A 14,115-nucleotide genomic window follows, 5' to 3' on the forward strand; every position below is an offset into this window, starting at 1 on the left:
AGACTGTGCTGGGGGCATTAGACGGCCATTAGCTTGAAGCGTTTCCCAGACGTACTCCCGCCGGTACCCCGCCAGGTCCGTGCTCCACCCCACCTTCCTGGATCCAACAGAACGGGCGCGTGGTGCAGCTCCTACCCTACTTTACTTCAAGCCACCTCCTTCTGCCTTCTTTTCTCTCACCGACTCTTCAACTCCTCTCTCAATCTTTCTTCTCAACTACCACTTTTCAACGCGTCTCCCTTTTGCAAACTCACATCACAATGGTCAAAGCCGTAGTAGCCGGAGCCGCTGGAGGCATTGGACAGGTACGAGCTCGAGAGTACCTCAGGGACTTTTTCCTCTATGTTGCCTCCGAAACTGACTGACATACTCTCGATAGCCCCTCTCTCTGCTCCTCAAGTCCTGCCAACACGTCACTGAGCTCGCCCTATACGATGTCGTCAACACACCAGGTGTCGCTGCCGATCTCTCGCACATCTCGACCCCAGCAGTATGAGCTAACCCTAGCCCCGCATATGCATGGAGATACTGAAGGTGGACAGGCTGTCACAGGTTTCCTGCCAAAGGAGGACGGTATGCAAAAGGCCCTCACCGGCGCTGATGTCGTTGTCATCCCTGCTGGTATTCCCCGTAAGTCCAACTCACACTGCTGTTGTGGCACCGCAACCTAACGACTGCTCAGGCAAGCCGGGTATGACCCGTGATGATCTCTTCAAGATCAACGCCGGTATCGTTCAGGGCCTCATCGAGGGTGTTGCCAAGTACTGCCCCAAGGCGTTCGTACTCGTCATCTCCAACCCCGTCAACTCGACCGTTCCCATTGCCGCCGAGGTCCTCAAGAAGGCAGGCGTCTTCGACCCCAAGAGGCTCTTCGGTGTCACCACCCTTGATGTCGTCCGCGCTGAGACCTTTGTCGCTGAGATCACCGGCGAGAAGAACCCCGGCAACCTGAACATCCCCGTCATTGGCGGTCACTCCGGCGAGACCATCGTACCTCTGTTCAGCCAGTCAAAGCCGAGCGTAAACATCCCGGCTGACAAGATGGAGGATCTTGTCAAGCGCGTGCAATTCGGTGGTGACGAGGTTGTTAAGGCAAAGGAGGGCGCTGGATCCGCTACTCTTTCCATGGCCTACGCCGGATACCGGTATGTTGCATACTTTCTACCAAAGTGCACTAGCTAACTACGAACAGCTTCGCAGAGAAGGTCATCAAGGCCTCCAAGGGCGAGAAGGGCATTGTAGAGCCCAGCTACGTCTACCTCCCTGGTGTTGAGGGCGGAGATGCTATCTCCAAGGCCACTGGTCTTGATTTCTTCTCCGTGCCTATCGAGCTTGGCCCCAACGGTGCCGAGAAGGCCATCGATGTTGTCAGCAGCGCCAACGACCAAGAGAAGAAGCTTCTCCAGGCCTGCTACGACGGCCTGAAGGGCAACATCAGCAAGGGCGTCGAGTTCGTTGCGAACCCTCCTGCTAAGTGAGTGTACCCGGATGTCGGTACAGCTCCTACACAAACTCACATGCGCCTGTCTGTAGATAGACTATGAGCCGCCATGGTGGGCATGAGAGATGACACTACGAGAACGTGCCTTGGGATGTGCATGAATCTATGCCGATCTGAGCTAAAATATCAATGTTCACACGACACAACATAATGACCCGTTACAAGTGAACTGCATCGTTGTCATCTTCGCTTTCATGTATGTACTAAGTTGCGTCGAAAGATGTATCGTTTCTAGAATATTCAGACTCGGTTACAAATCGAGTGACAGACTAATGTAACTCCGGCCTGGTGGAATTGTGCTATTTAGTTAGAAGTTACGGCCGCAGTCGAGCTATGACATCGTGGACCCTTGCAGAAGAATGATCGGCCGCGGCTCCAGCAGCCCACATCTAGACTCGAACATCAACACCACCACCAACACACCGCAATAAACTCTACACCACACCGACACCTACCACTGTGAACATCTGACCCTGTGTTGAACAGCAGACGACGACGGAATCCAAGCTATTGTAGACGCAAACAACGGCCAGCACATTTCACACCACATCGGGGCGCGCATCTTTGTCGCGCACAAACTCACAACCACTACCATCGCCTGTATCACGACTGAGGACGCAGATACCCTCAAACTTCGCCAATATGGCGCAAGCCAACCCCTCCGCACCGAACGAACCCACCACATCCTACGTCGACCCCACGTTCTCGTTAGTGAACACATCATGTCTTGACCTCCTGCTCATAGAGCTTGTACCCATGGCATATCGCATAACAGCCGATCTCGCCGCCCGGGAAGAGGAATGGATACACGGGTCATCAGCCACAAAGCCAAAGCGACTATCGGGCGCAAGCAATGACGCGTCAAGCACAGCGGCGGGCACAGCAAGAGGGACGGAAGGCGGGCCAGTAGGTGGAGGAGGCACTGCGACGGTCGACGAGGAAGAAGCAAGAGAGGCTGTATTCCATCGATTAGAGAATCTCGGGTACAGGGTTGGACTGGGGGTTGTCGAACGGTACGTCTACTCTCGACGCATGGTCGGGCCCTCAAGACCATGGCTGACGTTTGACACAGATTCTCCCGAGACGCGCCCCGACCAACAACACCCCTTGATTGCATAAAGTTCCTATGCAAAGATCTGTGGACACTCCTCTTCAGAAAGCAGATCGACAACCTCAAGACCAACCATCGTGGCATCTACGTCCTTACAGACAACACGTTCAAGCCTCTCGGCCGCATGTCATTCGATACCAAGAAATACGACGCCGCTATGCAAGCAGCGCTGGTAGCACAAACAGGCGACGTAGCGCTGGGACGGGACGCGAATAGCCAGGCTAGGGTCCAGCCCTTTCTATACTTCCCAGCCGGTCTGATAAGAGGATGTCTTGCAAGTTTGGGCATCCAAGCGACCGTCACAGCGGAAAGTGCTGCACTACCTGGAGCTACGTTTCAGATCCGAACTGCAGGGGCAAAGACCTGAGAGGAGGAGGGACGTACATAAGTCGATATTTAGCGGCATTGCGCGGCGTTTCATGAAAGAAAACATGGTTGTCGTCGCACACATACAGGTAGTCAATACGGCTTTATTCTGAGAGTAAAGACACAGACTGTGTCAGCAAGTCTATACACAACTGCGCCAAGGGCAATGGTCTGATAATACTAGTACGAACGGTGGGACTACAAAGCATTATTCCTTGCAGTACCCAGACAATTGGTCCATTCCATCACTGGCTACCTCTTCCCAACGATCTGGGGTATGAAAGTTTGATGAGACGGCTCCATAGTAAGATGATATGCTCGCACTTGGTTCGTAAAGCTCCGAGTGCTTGGTGGCAGATCCGATTACCCTCCTATATCAACGAGTCCATTTAATCATAGCGACCACGATACATTGCAATCTCCAAATTCCGCTTATCGCAACTCCAATTGGAGCCGTCAAGTCTCTCCAAGTCGTTACCCTGGTTCATTCGTCGTTCGCGGGGTAGATTGCTAACCGAGCAGGGGGGTTTATCAACTGTTGAACAAGCCGTTTTCGGCAGCTGCGTCCTTACCTTGAACATGACATCACGGCTTCAGCAACAAGCCTCTGTCAGCGGCTGACCCACTGCTAGTATGTCTCTTATCTCAACTTGCAGTACATGAGAGACGAGGTTGAGCTACAACACCAAGTGTAGCCTAAGATGGGCTAAACGCGTCCAACCCCATCGATCATACATCGGTACATGTGGAGATTCATCAACCCTAGCTTATCGCACGCGGCGCCCATGTCATACCGTCGGATCGTCGCTGCACTTACCATCCCGTGCAACGATGTCTCCCCTATCACACCAATGGACTCTCCGTATCGTTTCGTGCAATCGCCGCGGAAACGCCGCGGGCCCGCGGCGGCGAACTACTCCTTGAGCATCACAGTAGTATCTCGACTTACCCTGCTCGGTAATTGGAGTCGGAGTCGTAGTCGGAGTCTTCAGAACATATGTTAATATAACCGACTGACCTCCTCGCAAAGCGAAGGGTGGGTTTGAGGAGTTTCAACTCTTGACAATTTGTTGTCAGATTTCACTATGTCAGATACAGCGAAAGTACCTCTCCCAGTGGGAGCCGGCTATGGTATGTCTCTTTTCTATCACCAATCAATGCTTCTGACTAAATAATCTAGGCGTCGTCGTTGGCATTGGTTTCTTCTTCGCCTTCCTTATGATGGGAATCTCATACCTCCAAAACCGGTACACACGCTACTCAACCCAGTCATCCGAGGAATTCAACACAGCCTCCCGCTCCGTCAAACCCGGTCTAATCGCGTCCGGCATCGTCTCAGCATGGACTTGGGCAGCTACGCTCCTCCAATCGTCCACAGTCGCCTATCAATATGGCGTCGCAGGGTCGTTCTGGTATGCTGCCGGTGCTACGGTGCAGATCCTCATGTTCTCGATCCTGGCGTGCAAAGTCAAGCAAAACGCACCGAGATGTCACACGTACCTTGAGATTATCAAAGCGCGATATGGCACATTTGCGCATCTGGTATTCATGGTGTTTGCGTTGGTGACGAACATTCTGGTTGGCAGTCAGCTTTTGCTGGGTGGAAGTGCGGTTGTCACAAGCTTGACGGGTATGCCGGTGTATGCTGCTGTCTTTTTGATTCCAGTTGGTAAGTACGACATGAAAAAGATGGGCGGTGGTATACTGACAGTGATAGGTGTATGTGCGTATGTTATCCTTGGTGGTCTTCGAGCGACTTTCATCTGCGATTACAGTCACACCTTGATCCTGATGATCATTATCCTTTACTTTATGTTCAACGCGTATGCTGTCAGTCCTCTGATCGGCTCACCTGGCGAGATGTACGAGTTGCTCCAAAGAGCTGGGGCTCAGCGACCAGTCGCAGGCAACGAGGACGGTTCATATGTTACGCTGAAGTCAAACTTTGGGTTGATCTTCGGTGTTATCCAGTTGTGCTCTGGTTCCGGAACTGTCTTCCTTGATCAGGCCTACTGGCAGCGCGCGATCGCTTCGAAGCCTTCGACTGCCGTACGCGCATATCTACTGGGAGGAATCGCTTGGTTCGCTATTCCCTTTGGATTTTCGACAACGCTTGGTCTGGCGGCTGTGGCACTGACCGATAACCCTCGATTTCCGACATACCCCGAACTGCCTACTTCTGGACAAATCTCGTCCGGTCTTGCTGCTGCTTTTGCTGCGGAGACACTAATGGGTCAAGGAGGTGCAGTGGCACTGTTGGTGGTCCTCTTCATGGCAGTTACGTCCTGCGCATCTGCAGAGCTGATCGCTGTCTCCTCGCTACTGACCTTCGACGTTTACAAGGCCTACATATCGCCCAAGGCAACACCAAAGCAGTTGGTGTTCGTTTCGCACATCATGATTTGCGTCTTCGGACTGACCATGTCTGTGTTTGCGTGTATTTGGAGCGCGGCTTCGATCGACCTGGGATGGTTGTTCCTGTGAGTCTCACCCAACATCATTGCGTTGCTATTTACTAATCATATGTAGCGTCATGGGTTTGCTAATTGGCGGCGCTGTCTTCCCGACGGCTTTTTCAATATTATGGCGGAAACAAACCAAAGTCGCCGCTATATCAGGTTGCCTGTCTGGCCTTGCCGCAGGCCTCACTGCGTGGCTAAGCACAGCCAAGAGCTACTATGGCGAGATCACAGTAGAGACAACAGGAATGTCATATCCCACTCTCGCCGGTAATATAGCAGCCATCATGACCGGACTCATCGTAACAACAACAATTACCCTGATCAAGCCCGACAATTTCGACTGGGAAATCACCCGAGCCATCAACGCCGTCGAGTTGGATGGCGTAAACGATGACAGCACCCCCAGAGAAAGCTCAACCCCCGAACTCTCCGACTCTGGCGAAAAGAAAATCGCAACAGACGCCCCAACGCAACCCGAAGCAATCGCAACCGCAACCGAACTCCCGCCCCATCTCGCCCCCACACAAGAAGAGCCCGACGACCCATCGACGCTCCGCCGCGCTTTCAAACTCGCCTGCATCTCCGCCTTCCTCCTAACTTTCATCCTCGACTTCCTTCTTCCGATGCCCATGTTCTTCTCACACTACATCTTTTCCAAGGGCTTTTTTACTGCGTGGGTGGTTGTGAGCTTTATTTGGGTGTTTGCTAGTAGTGCGATTAGTTGTTTGTTGCCGATTTGGGAGACGAGGGGCAGTTTTGGGAAGTTGTTTAGGAAGATGGGTGCGGATTTTAGAAGGAAGAAGTGATGTAAAGGCAAGGGAAAGGGTAGACTGTAAGATTGTTAGAACTAGAGTACAGCGGAAAAGACTGCGAGTTGTGTTGAAGTAAAGTATCTGAGATTGATGTCATTCTGTCTCCGACAATGTTTACGAACGTCGCCCTTACGCCCTTTGCAAACCATGGTACTACTAGCTTGCGACTCATCACCAAGCACCTGATGAGTTCCGAATACTCTACACACGACTTTCCCAAAGAACATTTTCTTTCATTTCCATTACATTCCCTCGTCTCACAGTAACTCACGACCCAAGTCCATCCTCATAATACACAATGGGAAAGCACAAACCCCATCCCGCCGGCCGTCCGCCAAAGAAAGTCAAACCCAGCGAAGAAGACGAAGAGAAAGGAACAATATTCTTCTACATGCCCAACGAAAAGCCCCACGGCGTATTCTGCCAATGGCACCCCAGCCCCTTTAGCATCCCCATCGCATCACTCCAATGGCTCGTCGACCTTGCACCAGCACCACCATCATCCAGCACTTCCAGTATGTCCACAGCAACTATATCAGCATCGGATATCCTAACCAACCACGCCTCCACCTCCCCCGGCAACCCCAACCCGTTCCTATCCTTCACATGCGCCGAACAATCCTACATGTACTGTAAATCCCTCTTCTTCTCCGACCTCCACATCTGCAGCTTGATCCTATCCACACCGGATCCGAAGACGCAGAAGAAACACGGTCAGCGCGTCACGAACTTCTCCTTCGCCGCCTGGACCACAGTGAAAAGCCGGGTCGCACGAATGGGGAACTGGTATAAATTCACGGGCGGGAATGAACATGCTGGGAAAGGAGCGGGGAATGGGAATAGACATATGAGGAGTGTGTTACTGGGGACGGGAGTGAGGGAGTTGGCGGAGGCGGGGAGGAGGGATCGCGTGTGGGGGATTGGGTATAGGGCGTTTGAGGCGGAGGGCTATAGGGATTGGTGGGGGGAGAATCTTTTGGGAGTGTGTTTGGGGGATGTTAGGGGGAGGGTTGTTGAGATGGATAGGAGGGTTAGGGAGGAAGGGGGTGTTGTGGATTGGGATTGGGATGGTTCGTTGGATAGTGAAGGGAGTGGCGATGGCGAAGTTAGGAGAGAAGAAGTTAAGGGGGAAGAAGCACATGCCAGTACTGTCATTCAAGAAGTAGAATGAACCTAAAGTTCCTCCACCCAACCCCCCATTTCACCACCCCTCCTCATCCCCTCTTTCTCCAAATCTTCAACTAGCAGCTTCGCTATTATCCCATGTCCCCTAGGCCTCAAATGAAAAACCCTCTTATAACTATCCGGCAACAACCAATGAATCGAATCGCCTAACCAACCTTCTCCCTCCATCCCCTTATCCCCCCCCTTTCTCTTATCCACAAACCCCTTCTTCGGATCAAACGACCAATCCGGATGTTCCTCCAACGTCTTATTAACATCTCTCGCAATACCCCCCTCAAACGAATGCTTCGGTACATCACCCCCCGTGTAGTTCTGCAGCGCCGTTTTGTTCTCGCCGGTGTCAACTGTGTTCCATTCGTAGAAGACGAGGCCGTTGCGATTGGGAGCTGGTTCTAGGACGTGGGTTTCGCAGTACCGACCCCGTGCTTTGGTCACCTCCGCGTCGTAATCTATGAACCGGACGTTTGGCCCAGCGTCTCTAACGGCTTTGAACAAGATGGCATTGACAGCGTGCACCATGTCGTTTAGCTCCTGGCGTAATTCGCGTGTGAGATATTGTTTCGTCCATTCTACGTCTTTCCAGACGGCCCAGGTGACGTTGTCGCATGTGGAGTCTGAGGCGCCAAAGAAGGATGCGTAGCCTGTGTAGTACATCACACCGTGTTGTTGATTCATCTTTGGTTTTGCGGCGTCGAGGAGGAGAGTGACGTTGTGATAGAGTTCTGTCTCGTTCGCTATCCGCGCTCGGGCTTCGGTGATAGCTGTTTGACAGGCATCTTCGCCTGACAGGTAGAATTGGTAGATGCAGTTACTTAGTATGGGTGTCAGACCGATGTCGTTTCCGCCTGCGGAGATGGTGAGGAGGTCGAGATTGTCTTGGAGAGCGGGTATCTGCTGGGAGAGGATCTCGGTGCTTGTAGAGCCGGAACAGGCGAGAAATTGATGGGTGCGGTTCGGGTTGGGGCCGAGGAGTGTGGTTTGTAGGATGTTGGGGTAGGAGGAAGTGTAGCGGGAGCACGACCAGTCGAGGCGTGTGCCGGAACCTAGTCCTGCGGCGTAGGAGTCGCCGACTGAGGCGAAGCGTTGGATCCATGGGAATCTAGTGGTGGGTTCTAGGAGAGGGGACTGAAGTTCGTTGTTGGAAGGACTAGAGAAGGTGGTGGCTGAGAGCCAGTTGATGAGGATTGGAAGGAACATGGTGCCAGCACTGAGAATGTATAGTGGAGTCAAGTAAGCACGAAAATCCCTCCAAGGGCATAATGAACCAGCAAGTTGTGCTCTCGTGAAACAGCAAACATGTCAAGATAACTTTCTTATCATTGTTGCCTTGCCGCGCCGTTGGGGCACTGTAGTCACGCGTCGTAAGCTGAGCTCTTCAAGCGCGAATCGAGAGCCCACGAGGTCATGATTGGACAACGAGTGGCTGGAACAGAGGTTTGTCTCAACATCATCAACCTCGTAAATTTAGTAACCTACGGATGCAAAGGCTTGATGCATCGGTTACAGCCGAAAGGTCGGAAACCTACAAGCCACGGAAGCTTGAGGTAGCACCCGTATCTGTCCGGTTTCATGCATCGCTAGCCCTTCCATGTTGCTTTTCAGATCAGTCTTCACGAGTTAAAAATCCGCGAATACAACTTCTCGTGTCTCCCAACCCAAAGGTCCATAACGGGCACACTCTGCCCCGCATCTTCCACCGTCCTATCCCACCCCTCATCCACCAGCCCTCTAATCCTATCCTGCAACTCCGCGCTCGCAAGCACCGCCTGCGCCTGATACGGTCCCATAACGCTCGCTCTCACAGCCGCACTAACCACAGTGCGCGCATGTGAAAAGAGGAACAGGTACGCAGCCTGTTGCAGCGGAACAGCCAGGATACTCGTAACGAGACCCCACAGCGGCGCGAGATGCACGTTGATATGTTCTGAAGTGCGCAGTGCAGCAGAAAACGCCGTGAGCGCTTTAACAGCGACTTCACTACCCATCAACCCGTTTTCAGCATCGCGGGACGCATGTGTATTGGGTATGTTATACTGCGCCCGAAAACTGCGATCCCAAACCGCCAGCAACGCGCGGCCCTGTGCTATACTCGCCCGTCGCGCAACGGTACACGGTGTGCTAGCGTCGAAGTCATTGTCCAGTGTCTCGATGGCTTGCGGGGTGCGATATCCAGCTAGCACGTAGGGCAGCGATGTGCTTGCGAGTGTTGAGAGCGATAAGCGGAGGAAGGTGTGGAACGCGGGTAACTGTGATGCCGACGGCGGCGACGGTTTGTGGTGCGCGAGATACGATTCCAGGCCGCTGCTGAAGGCGAAGGAACCTAGTGGTAGGGCAGAGTCGGCGAGGAGGAGGAGCGCGTGAAGGGCTATGCGTGTTAGGAGCTGGGAGGGTGGGTGTGTCGCGATAACGGACCTGCGTCATTTGCGGGTGACGATGGTGTCGCTGCGACACTGTCCTGATTCAGTCTGGCTTTTGCATCCTGTAGCCGTTTCTCGAGATCGGCTATCTCGTCTTGGAGGGCTTGTTGCTTCGAAGATGGTTGTGTCATCGTGTGCGTGGGAACGATGATGCGGCTAGAGTAGGGTACAACATGCGCCTCGGCGACTATGCCGAAGATAGACGGGTATCCATTCGGGTGCATGCAGCTTTACACTTGCATAGGCCTAGTCTGAAGATAGTAATGCATGATAACGTTGTTCCATTGCGTCTCGTCTCATCAATATATATGGTCATGATTGTCGTAGTCATTCATCCGTAATCAAAACTCCAGAACCAGCCTATCATCCGAAGGCGTCCAAGCCGCAACAGGGTATACAGATGACAATTGCGCCCAAGAAGAAAAACGATGCTGCACACGCTAAACAAGGATGGCTGTAAGCCCATGTCTACGCATCTTCTTCCTTTGTGTCTTTCTTGGGGATATCGGCGAACATCAGTGTGCCGCTGCCCTTGCTCGACTCGAAGTTCTTCGCGCTTGTCTTCTTAAACAGCGTCTGCGGCTTCGATCTATACGTGCGTTAGTCTACATCCCATTGCTGGTATACAGTTGCAAAGCGACCTACTTCTTCATGGCGTGCTTGGTCTTGAAAGCCTGCAACTTCTGTGTAGCAGGACTCATGATCTCGTCAGACGGCGAGACAAACTTCTGCTCTCTGGAGTATCATTAGTGATGCGCGGTGGGATATGAACATGTATGAACTCACTGTCCGTTGTCTAGGCGCGACTGCAGAACTTGACGGTGGTAGTCGAGGCTCTTGGAGTCCTTCTTCTCGGCGTTCTTCTCTGGGGAAGACATGGGCTTGACTTGCGCGTTGGTGTCGCGAGGGCTGAGGACGTTGGTGGCCATTGTTGTAGAGTAGTTGCGGTTGATGTAAAGGCGGAAGACTTAATCGAAAGTTTTTCAGAAGTAAATGGTTTCTGGAGTTCGTAGCAAGTTGGAACTGTTGTAGTTTATGCTGAAGAGGTGCAGTCTGAAAGGAGCTTATTGCGGGTTGCGGTCGTGGTTATAGTAGTCTTCTTCAGGGTGTTTATGGTAGCCTGTCGCGTGGGGCAACGGCGAGGAACGTCATACCCTGCGCCTTCAGCCTTACATCCCTACGTTCACGGGCCCACCCACTTAAACATCCCGGATCCGGCTTTCAGTTTGAAATGACAGCTCTCATATGGTTGGCTGGCAATCAACGCTTCCACTAGTGCACCAGCCAGACGTACTGGCCCATTTTCATGTGTGAGTCAAAGGCTATAAAATCACACCATATAACAGAAATTGGGCATGGTATCTTTGTTTGCATTCTTTCTTTGGGCCATCCCAGGCCTGAGCTCCGCAGAGCCAACGAAATTTATCTAAACCCATCCGCGGAAACATTGCCGACCGAGAGACGAACTCCGTGCATCTAGTAAAACATGCTAACACATGTCGTCTGAACATGCATCGCAACTATCATCGTACATTGTCTCGCGCTCTTGCGCTGCCGAACACCAACGCCATGAAACTGGCAGAAAGCCACCCGCAAAACACCAAAGTTCCAGGCACTGCTTCGTGCTTGGCCTCAAAATTCGCCTTCAACGCTATTGTAAACTTGTAAGAAAGGGTACTGAAGGAAATGCAGGTGGTGATGTACATGTGGCAAAATGCAGGGAATAAGAAAAGGGTATCCGGTTTGCAGAGCTCTCACAAATGGACGCGCATGGTATCGTTGCTGCCAAAGGCCTTGCCGCAATTCGGGCACTTCCTCGCGCGATTGGTGAGTCGATCTTGCACGCACTGGTCGCAGAACATGTGCCCACAAGTCTTGATGACCGTGTTCTTGAGCTTGCTCTTGCAGATCTGACACTGGATCAACAGCTCCATCGTCGACACCTCGGAGCTTTGATTGGCCGTGCTCTTCTTCTTGTAGATTTGCACTTGCTTCTCCAGTCCAGTCACTTGTGCAGCCAGCTTGTCTCGCTCGGTTTCCGATTCACGTTGAGCGTGCTTTGCTGCAAGACATGTCGCGTCCTTGGCCTCGACGACCTTCTTGAGTTCCGCTATCTGGCTGACATGACCCTCGGAAGTGATGGCATTCTCGCTGACTTTTTGTTGCAGCTGGCGGTGCTGGGTAGAAAGATCGTCCATTTGCGATCGCATTTCCGCACATTGCTTCTCCAGCTTGTCGACCAGTGACCGGCTCAAGGAATCCGCCTCTTTCAACTGCGCCACTACTTCCGTGGCCTTGGTAGCCTGGGCACGGAGGATGCGGATTTGTTGTTCCAGTTCTCCTTTGGTCTTCATGGCTGCAAAGAATTTTTGGTCCGCTTTGGCCTTGTCCGCATGTGCCTTGGCAATGTTCTCTTCCCACGCAGCAATCTCGGTGATCTTCTTGCTCGCGATCGCCTGCGCCTTCTTCCATGCTGACTCCATGGACGGGAGTTCGTTGCCCAGAATCTTGCATTGGCTCTCAAGCTTGGAGATCTTGCTGCGCAGCTGCTCCGGTGTCAAGTCGTCTAAGCCAGACATATCTTGATCTCCTGAACTCTGCTGCTCTGCAATCTGGAGTCGCAGTCGCTCGCATTCCGATTCGAGTGCAGCAATGCGGCTGTCGCATGCGCTCGCAAGCTGTTTCGCCTGCTCGATAGAATCCTTGGAATCCTTGTGGCTGGCCTCCAAGAGGTTATTCTTGGTGGCTAGTTCGTCGCGGGCGTTTCGAATGCGAGCACAGTTCGCTTCTGCTTGCGAAACGTGGCTTGCACTGTCTGCCAAGCTAGCGCGGACCTCATCGTCCACCTTGATCCTGTAGGCTGTTCGCTCTGCTTGAAACTTTTGCGCTTCTTCCCGCAAGGAAATGTTGGTGGCTTCGAGGTTGTTGATTCGCTTGATCACGTCTTCATGCTGGTTCTTGATAGCTTTGAAGAGATCGGTCTTCGCATAATCATCATCCGACAACCCGGTAAGCTTGACCTTCAATGCTGAAACTTCCTCAGTGAGCTTCTTGTTTTCCTGCTCGATCTGCTCGAGCTGCTCTTTCCTCTTGGCTGCCTCGGCCAAGGCCTGGTTTTTTGCAGTTTCCAGCTCTTCACTGATCGGTCCGGGTGAGGTACCATTGACGGCTTCTGTTCCGTTGCTAGTAGATGGAGCTTCCTCCTTTGCAGGCGCGCTTGTGCCGTGCGCCTGCTGCTCGAGTTTCTGGACTTGGGCGCTCTTCAAGCGATCGAGCTTCTTCTCAGCGACCAGGTAGCGATGGGTAGCCGTGTCCAACCGGTCAGACAATTGCTCCTTCTCGGTAGTGACGCGTTGTAGTCGCACAACATGGTCCTTCTCCGTGACCAAGAGTTCTGACAGCTTCTGTTGGAGTTTCGCAACCTCAGGACTGCTTGCAGGATATCTCGCAAAGAGGTCGGAAAGGGATGCAAGGATCTTTTCTTTGCGGTCCGAGAGGTGTTTCTTGAACGTCTGGGCGTCCTCGCACAGAAGCGCAGCGGGTACCGACTGAGAGGCATCGGAATCGCCTGATGATGCAGGTAGTTTCTCGGCGCCCAGGAGTTTGATTTCATCGATAAGCTAAGCAGCAATTAGCATCACCTCAATCAAATTCCAGCGGTGTACTGACCTGATCAAACCAAGCGTCGATTGTGCGGAGGTGGTCATCGTGGTACTTGGAGCGGCCCTCCAGCTCGTTTAGTTGTGACTCGACGGTGGCCTTCTCGCGCTTGAACTCGCGCATCTGGCGCAGAATGGCATCTTTCTGGAACGACTGTAGATTCGAGTGGTCAGCGGGTGTGTGCGCCGTGGGCGTGGGAGGAGGGCGGGAGGTGATCGGGGGGCGAACCTCGATGTCATCTTTCCACGGCAAGTCAGCGTCTGGGTGGGAGCGAGCACCGTTGACGGTCACGGCTTGCCTCTTAGCGGGAGGAGCAGCGTCGTCGGTAATGGGCCGTTTTCGGTCCTCCATCTTGACGGCGTCAAGCGATGGGGGTGCGACGGTCCTGGCTTCGAGCCTCATCGAGGAGACACCGGCTTCGTGAATGGGCAGCGAAGACGCGCGCGCTCTCAGGTCATTAAAGGGAGATGAAGGAGCGGATTCAAGGCAAGTAGGGGACGGGCGGGCGAGAGGCAGCGGCAGGAGGGCGGGTGTGTCGTGTGAGGCCGGTGGGTGAGGAGGTCGAGCGAAGAGAGTTCGTTAGCAGCCCGGGTGGACTGCC

At 53.1% G+C, this 14,115-nt stretch overlaps 8 protein-coding genes across 8 annotated transcripts; 4 read left to right on the top strand and 4 right to left on the bottom strand.

Annotated features, from left to right (window-relative positions):
- Positions 1–97: 97 nt before the first annotated feature.
- On the top strand, positions 98–1,811 carry BKA58DRAFT_206181 (malate dehydrogenase-like protein). The gene is made up of 5 exons (XM_046165946.1): positions 98–305; positions 380–490; positions 543–630; positions 683–1,145; positions 1,193–1,811. Exons 1-5 carry the CDS (start codon positions 261–263, stop codon positions 1,476–1,478), a joined length of 993 nt encoding a protein of 330 aa, XP_046023182.1. The 5' UTR covers positions 98–260; the 3' UTR covers positions 1,479–1,811.
- BKA58DRAFT_206199 (transport protein particle component) lies at positions 1,693–3,173 on the top strand. Its single transcript, XM_046165949.1, has 2 exons — positions 1,693–2,514; positions 2,574–3,173. Exons 1-2 carry the CDS (start codon positions 2,144–2,146, stop codon positions 2,977–2,979), a joined length of 777 nt encoding a protein of 258 aa, XP_046023183.1. The 5' UTR covers positions 1,693–2,143; the 3' UTR covers positions 2,980–3,173.
- A 638-nt stretch (positions 3,174–3,811) lies between these two features.
- Positions 3,812–6,457, top strand: BKA58DRAFT_206184 (solute symporter family transporter). Its single transcript, XM_046165947.1, has 4 exons — positions 3,812–4,109; positions 4,159–4,647; positions 4,696–5,458; positions 5,508–6,457. The coding sequence occupies exons 1-4, from the start codon at positions 4,064–4,066 to the stop codon at positions 6,244–6,246; spliced, it is 2,037 nt and encodes a 678-aa protein (XP_046023184.1). The 5' UTR covers positions 3,812–4,063; the 3' UTR covers positions 6,247–6,457.
- Positions 6,458–6,550: 93 nt separating this feature from the next.
- On the top strand, positions 6,551–7,335 carry BKA58DRAFT_363974 (uncharacterized protein; the record flags this gene model as incomplete). Its single annotated transcript, XM_046168835.1, has 2 exons — positions 6,551–7,236; positions 7,296–7,335. 2 exons carry the CDS (start codon positions 6,551–6,553, stop codon positions 7,333–7,335), a joined length of 726 nt encoding a protein of 241 aa, XP_046023185.1.
- Positions 7,282–8,841, bottom strand: BKA58DRAFT_206337 (SGNH hydrolase-type esterase domain-containing protein). The gene has a single exon (XM_046165950.1). The coding sequence runs from the start codon at positions 8,632–8,634 to the stop codon at positions 7,426–7,428; it is 1,209 nt and encodes a 402-aa protein (XP_046023186.1). The 5' UTR covers positions 8,635–8,841; the 3' UTR covers positions 7,282–7,425.
- A 206-nt stretch (positions 8,842–9,047) lies between these two features.
- Positions 9,048–9,985, bottom strand: BKA58DRAFT_318780 (uncharacterized protein; the record flags this gene model as incomplete). Its single annotated transcript, XM_046167689.1, has 2 exons — positions 9,048–9,802; positions 9,850–9,985. The coding sequence occupies 2 exons, from the start codon at positions 9,983–9,985 to the stop codon at positions 9,048–9,050; spliced, it is 891 nt and encodes a 296-aa protein (XP_046023187.1).
- A 133-nt stretch (positions 9,986–10,118) lies between these two features.
- BKA58DRAFT_388170 (uncharacterized protein) lies at positions 10,119–11,075 on the bottom strand. Its single transcript, XM_046170622.1, has 3 exons — positions 10,641–11,075; positions 10,500–10,589; positions 10,119–10,443 (listed from the first exon to the last, which is right to left on the bottom strand). The coding sequence occupies exons 1-3, from the start codon at positions 10,781–10,783 to the stop codon at positions 10,323–10,325; spliced, it is 354 nt and encodes a 117-aa protein (XP_046023188.1). The 5' UTR covers positions 10,784–11,075; the 3' UTR covers positions 10,119–10,322.
- A 128-nt stretch (positions 11,076–11,203) lies between these two features.
- Positions 11,204–14,072, bottom strand: BKA58DRAFT_388171 (E3 ubiquitin-protein ligase bre1). The gene is made up of 3 exons (XM_046170623.1): positions 13,743–14,072; positions 13,524–13,667; positions 11,204–13,474 (listed from the first exon to the last, which is right to left on the bottom strand). The coding sequence occupies exons 1-3, from the start codon at positions 13,914–13,916 to the stop codon at positions 11,609–11,611; spliced, it is 2,184 nt and encodes a 727-aa protein (XP_046023189.1). The 5' UTR covers positions 13,917–14,072; the 3' UTR covers positions 11,204–11,608.
- Between the last annotated feature and the right edge of the window lie 43 nt (positions 14,073–14,115).

The sequence above is a fragment of the Alternaria rosae genome, assembly GCF_020736505.1.
Source record: "Alternaria rosae strain MPI-PUGE-AT-0040 chromosome Unknown BKA58scaffold_7, whole genome shotgun sequence".
Classification (NCBI taxonomy): domain Eukaryota; kingdom Fungi; phylum Ascomycota; class Dothideomycetes; order Pleosporales; family Pleosporaceae; genus Alternaria; species Alternaria rosae.

Bases quoted from the DNA above. Each gene is read 5' to 3' on its own strand.
- BKA58DRAFT_206181 (XM_046165946.1), top strand. From the start codon at position 261: ATGGTCAAAGCCGTAGTAGCCGGAGCCGCTGGAGGCATTGGACAG. The intron at 306-379 runs GTACGAGCTCGA...TACTCTCGATAG, and splicing joins CCGCTGGAGGCATTGGACAG to CCCCTCTCTCTGCTCCTCAA. The intron at 631-682 runs GTAAGTCCAACT...ACGACTGCTCAG, and splicing joins CATCCCTGCTGGTATTCCCC to GCAAGCCGGGTATGACCCGT.
- BKA58DRAFT_206199 (XM_046165949.1), top strand. From the start codon at position 2,144: ATGGCGCAAGCCAACCCCTCCGCACCGAACGAACCCACCACATCCTAC. The intron at 2,515-2,573 runs GTACGTCTACTC...CGTTTGACACAG, and splicing joins GGACTGGGGGTTGTCGAACG to ATTCTCCCGAGACGCGCCCC.
- BKA58DRAFT_206184 (XM_046165947.1), top strand. From the start codon at position 4,064: ATGTCAGATACAGCGAAAGTACCTCTCCCAGTGGGAGCCGGCTATG. The intron at 4,110-4,158 runs GTATGTCTCTTT...TAAATAATCTAG, and splicing joins CCCAGTGGGAGCCGGCTATG to GCGTCGTCGTTGGCATTGGT. The intron at 5,459-5,507 runs GTGAGTCTCACC...AATCATATGTAG, and splicing joins GACCTGGGATGGTTGTTCCT to CGTCATGGGTTTGCTAATTG.
- BKA58DRAFT_206337 (XM_046165950.1), bottom strand. From the start codon at position 8,634: ATGTTCCTTCCAATCCTCATCAACTGGCTCTCAGCCACCACCTTCTCT.
- BKA58DRAFT_388170 (XM_046170622.1), bottom strand. From the start codon at position 10,783: ATGGCCACCAACGTCCTCAGCCCTCGCGACACCAACGCGCAAGTCAAG. The intron at 10,590-10,640 runs GTGAGTTCATAC...ATGATACTCCAG, and splicing joins TCGCGCCTAGACAACGGACA to AGAGCAGAAGTTTGTCTCGC. The intron at 10,444-10,499 runs GTAGGTCGCTTT...ACGCACGTATAG, and splicing joins ACCAAGCACGCCATGAAGAA to ATCGAAGCCGCAGACGCTGT.
- BKA58DRAFT_388171 (XM_046170623.1), bottom strand. From the start codon at position 13,916: ATGAGGCTCGAAGCCAGGACCGTCGCACCCCCATCGCTTGACGCCGTC. The intron at 13,668-13,742 runs GTTCGCCCCCCG...TCGAATCTACAG, and splicing joins CGTGGAAAGATGACATCGAG to TCGTTCCAGAAAGATGCCAT. The intron at 13,475-13,523 runs GTCAGTACACCG...ATTGCTGCTTAG, and splicing joins TCGACGCTTGGTTTGATCAG to CTTATCGATGAAATCAAACT.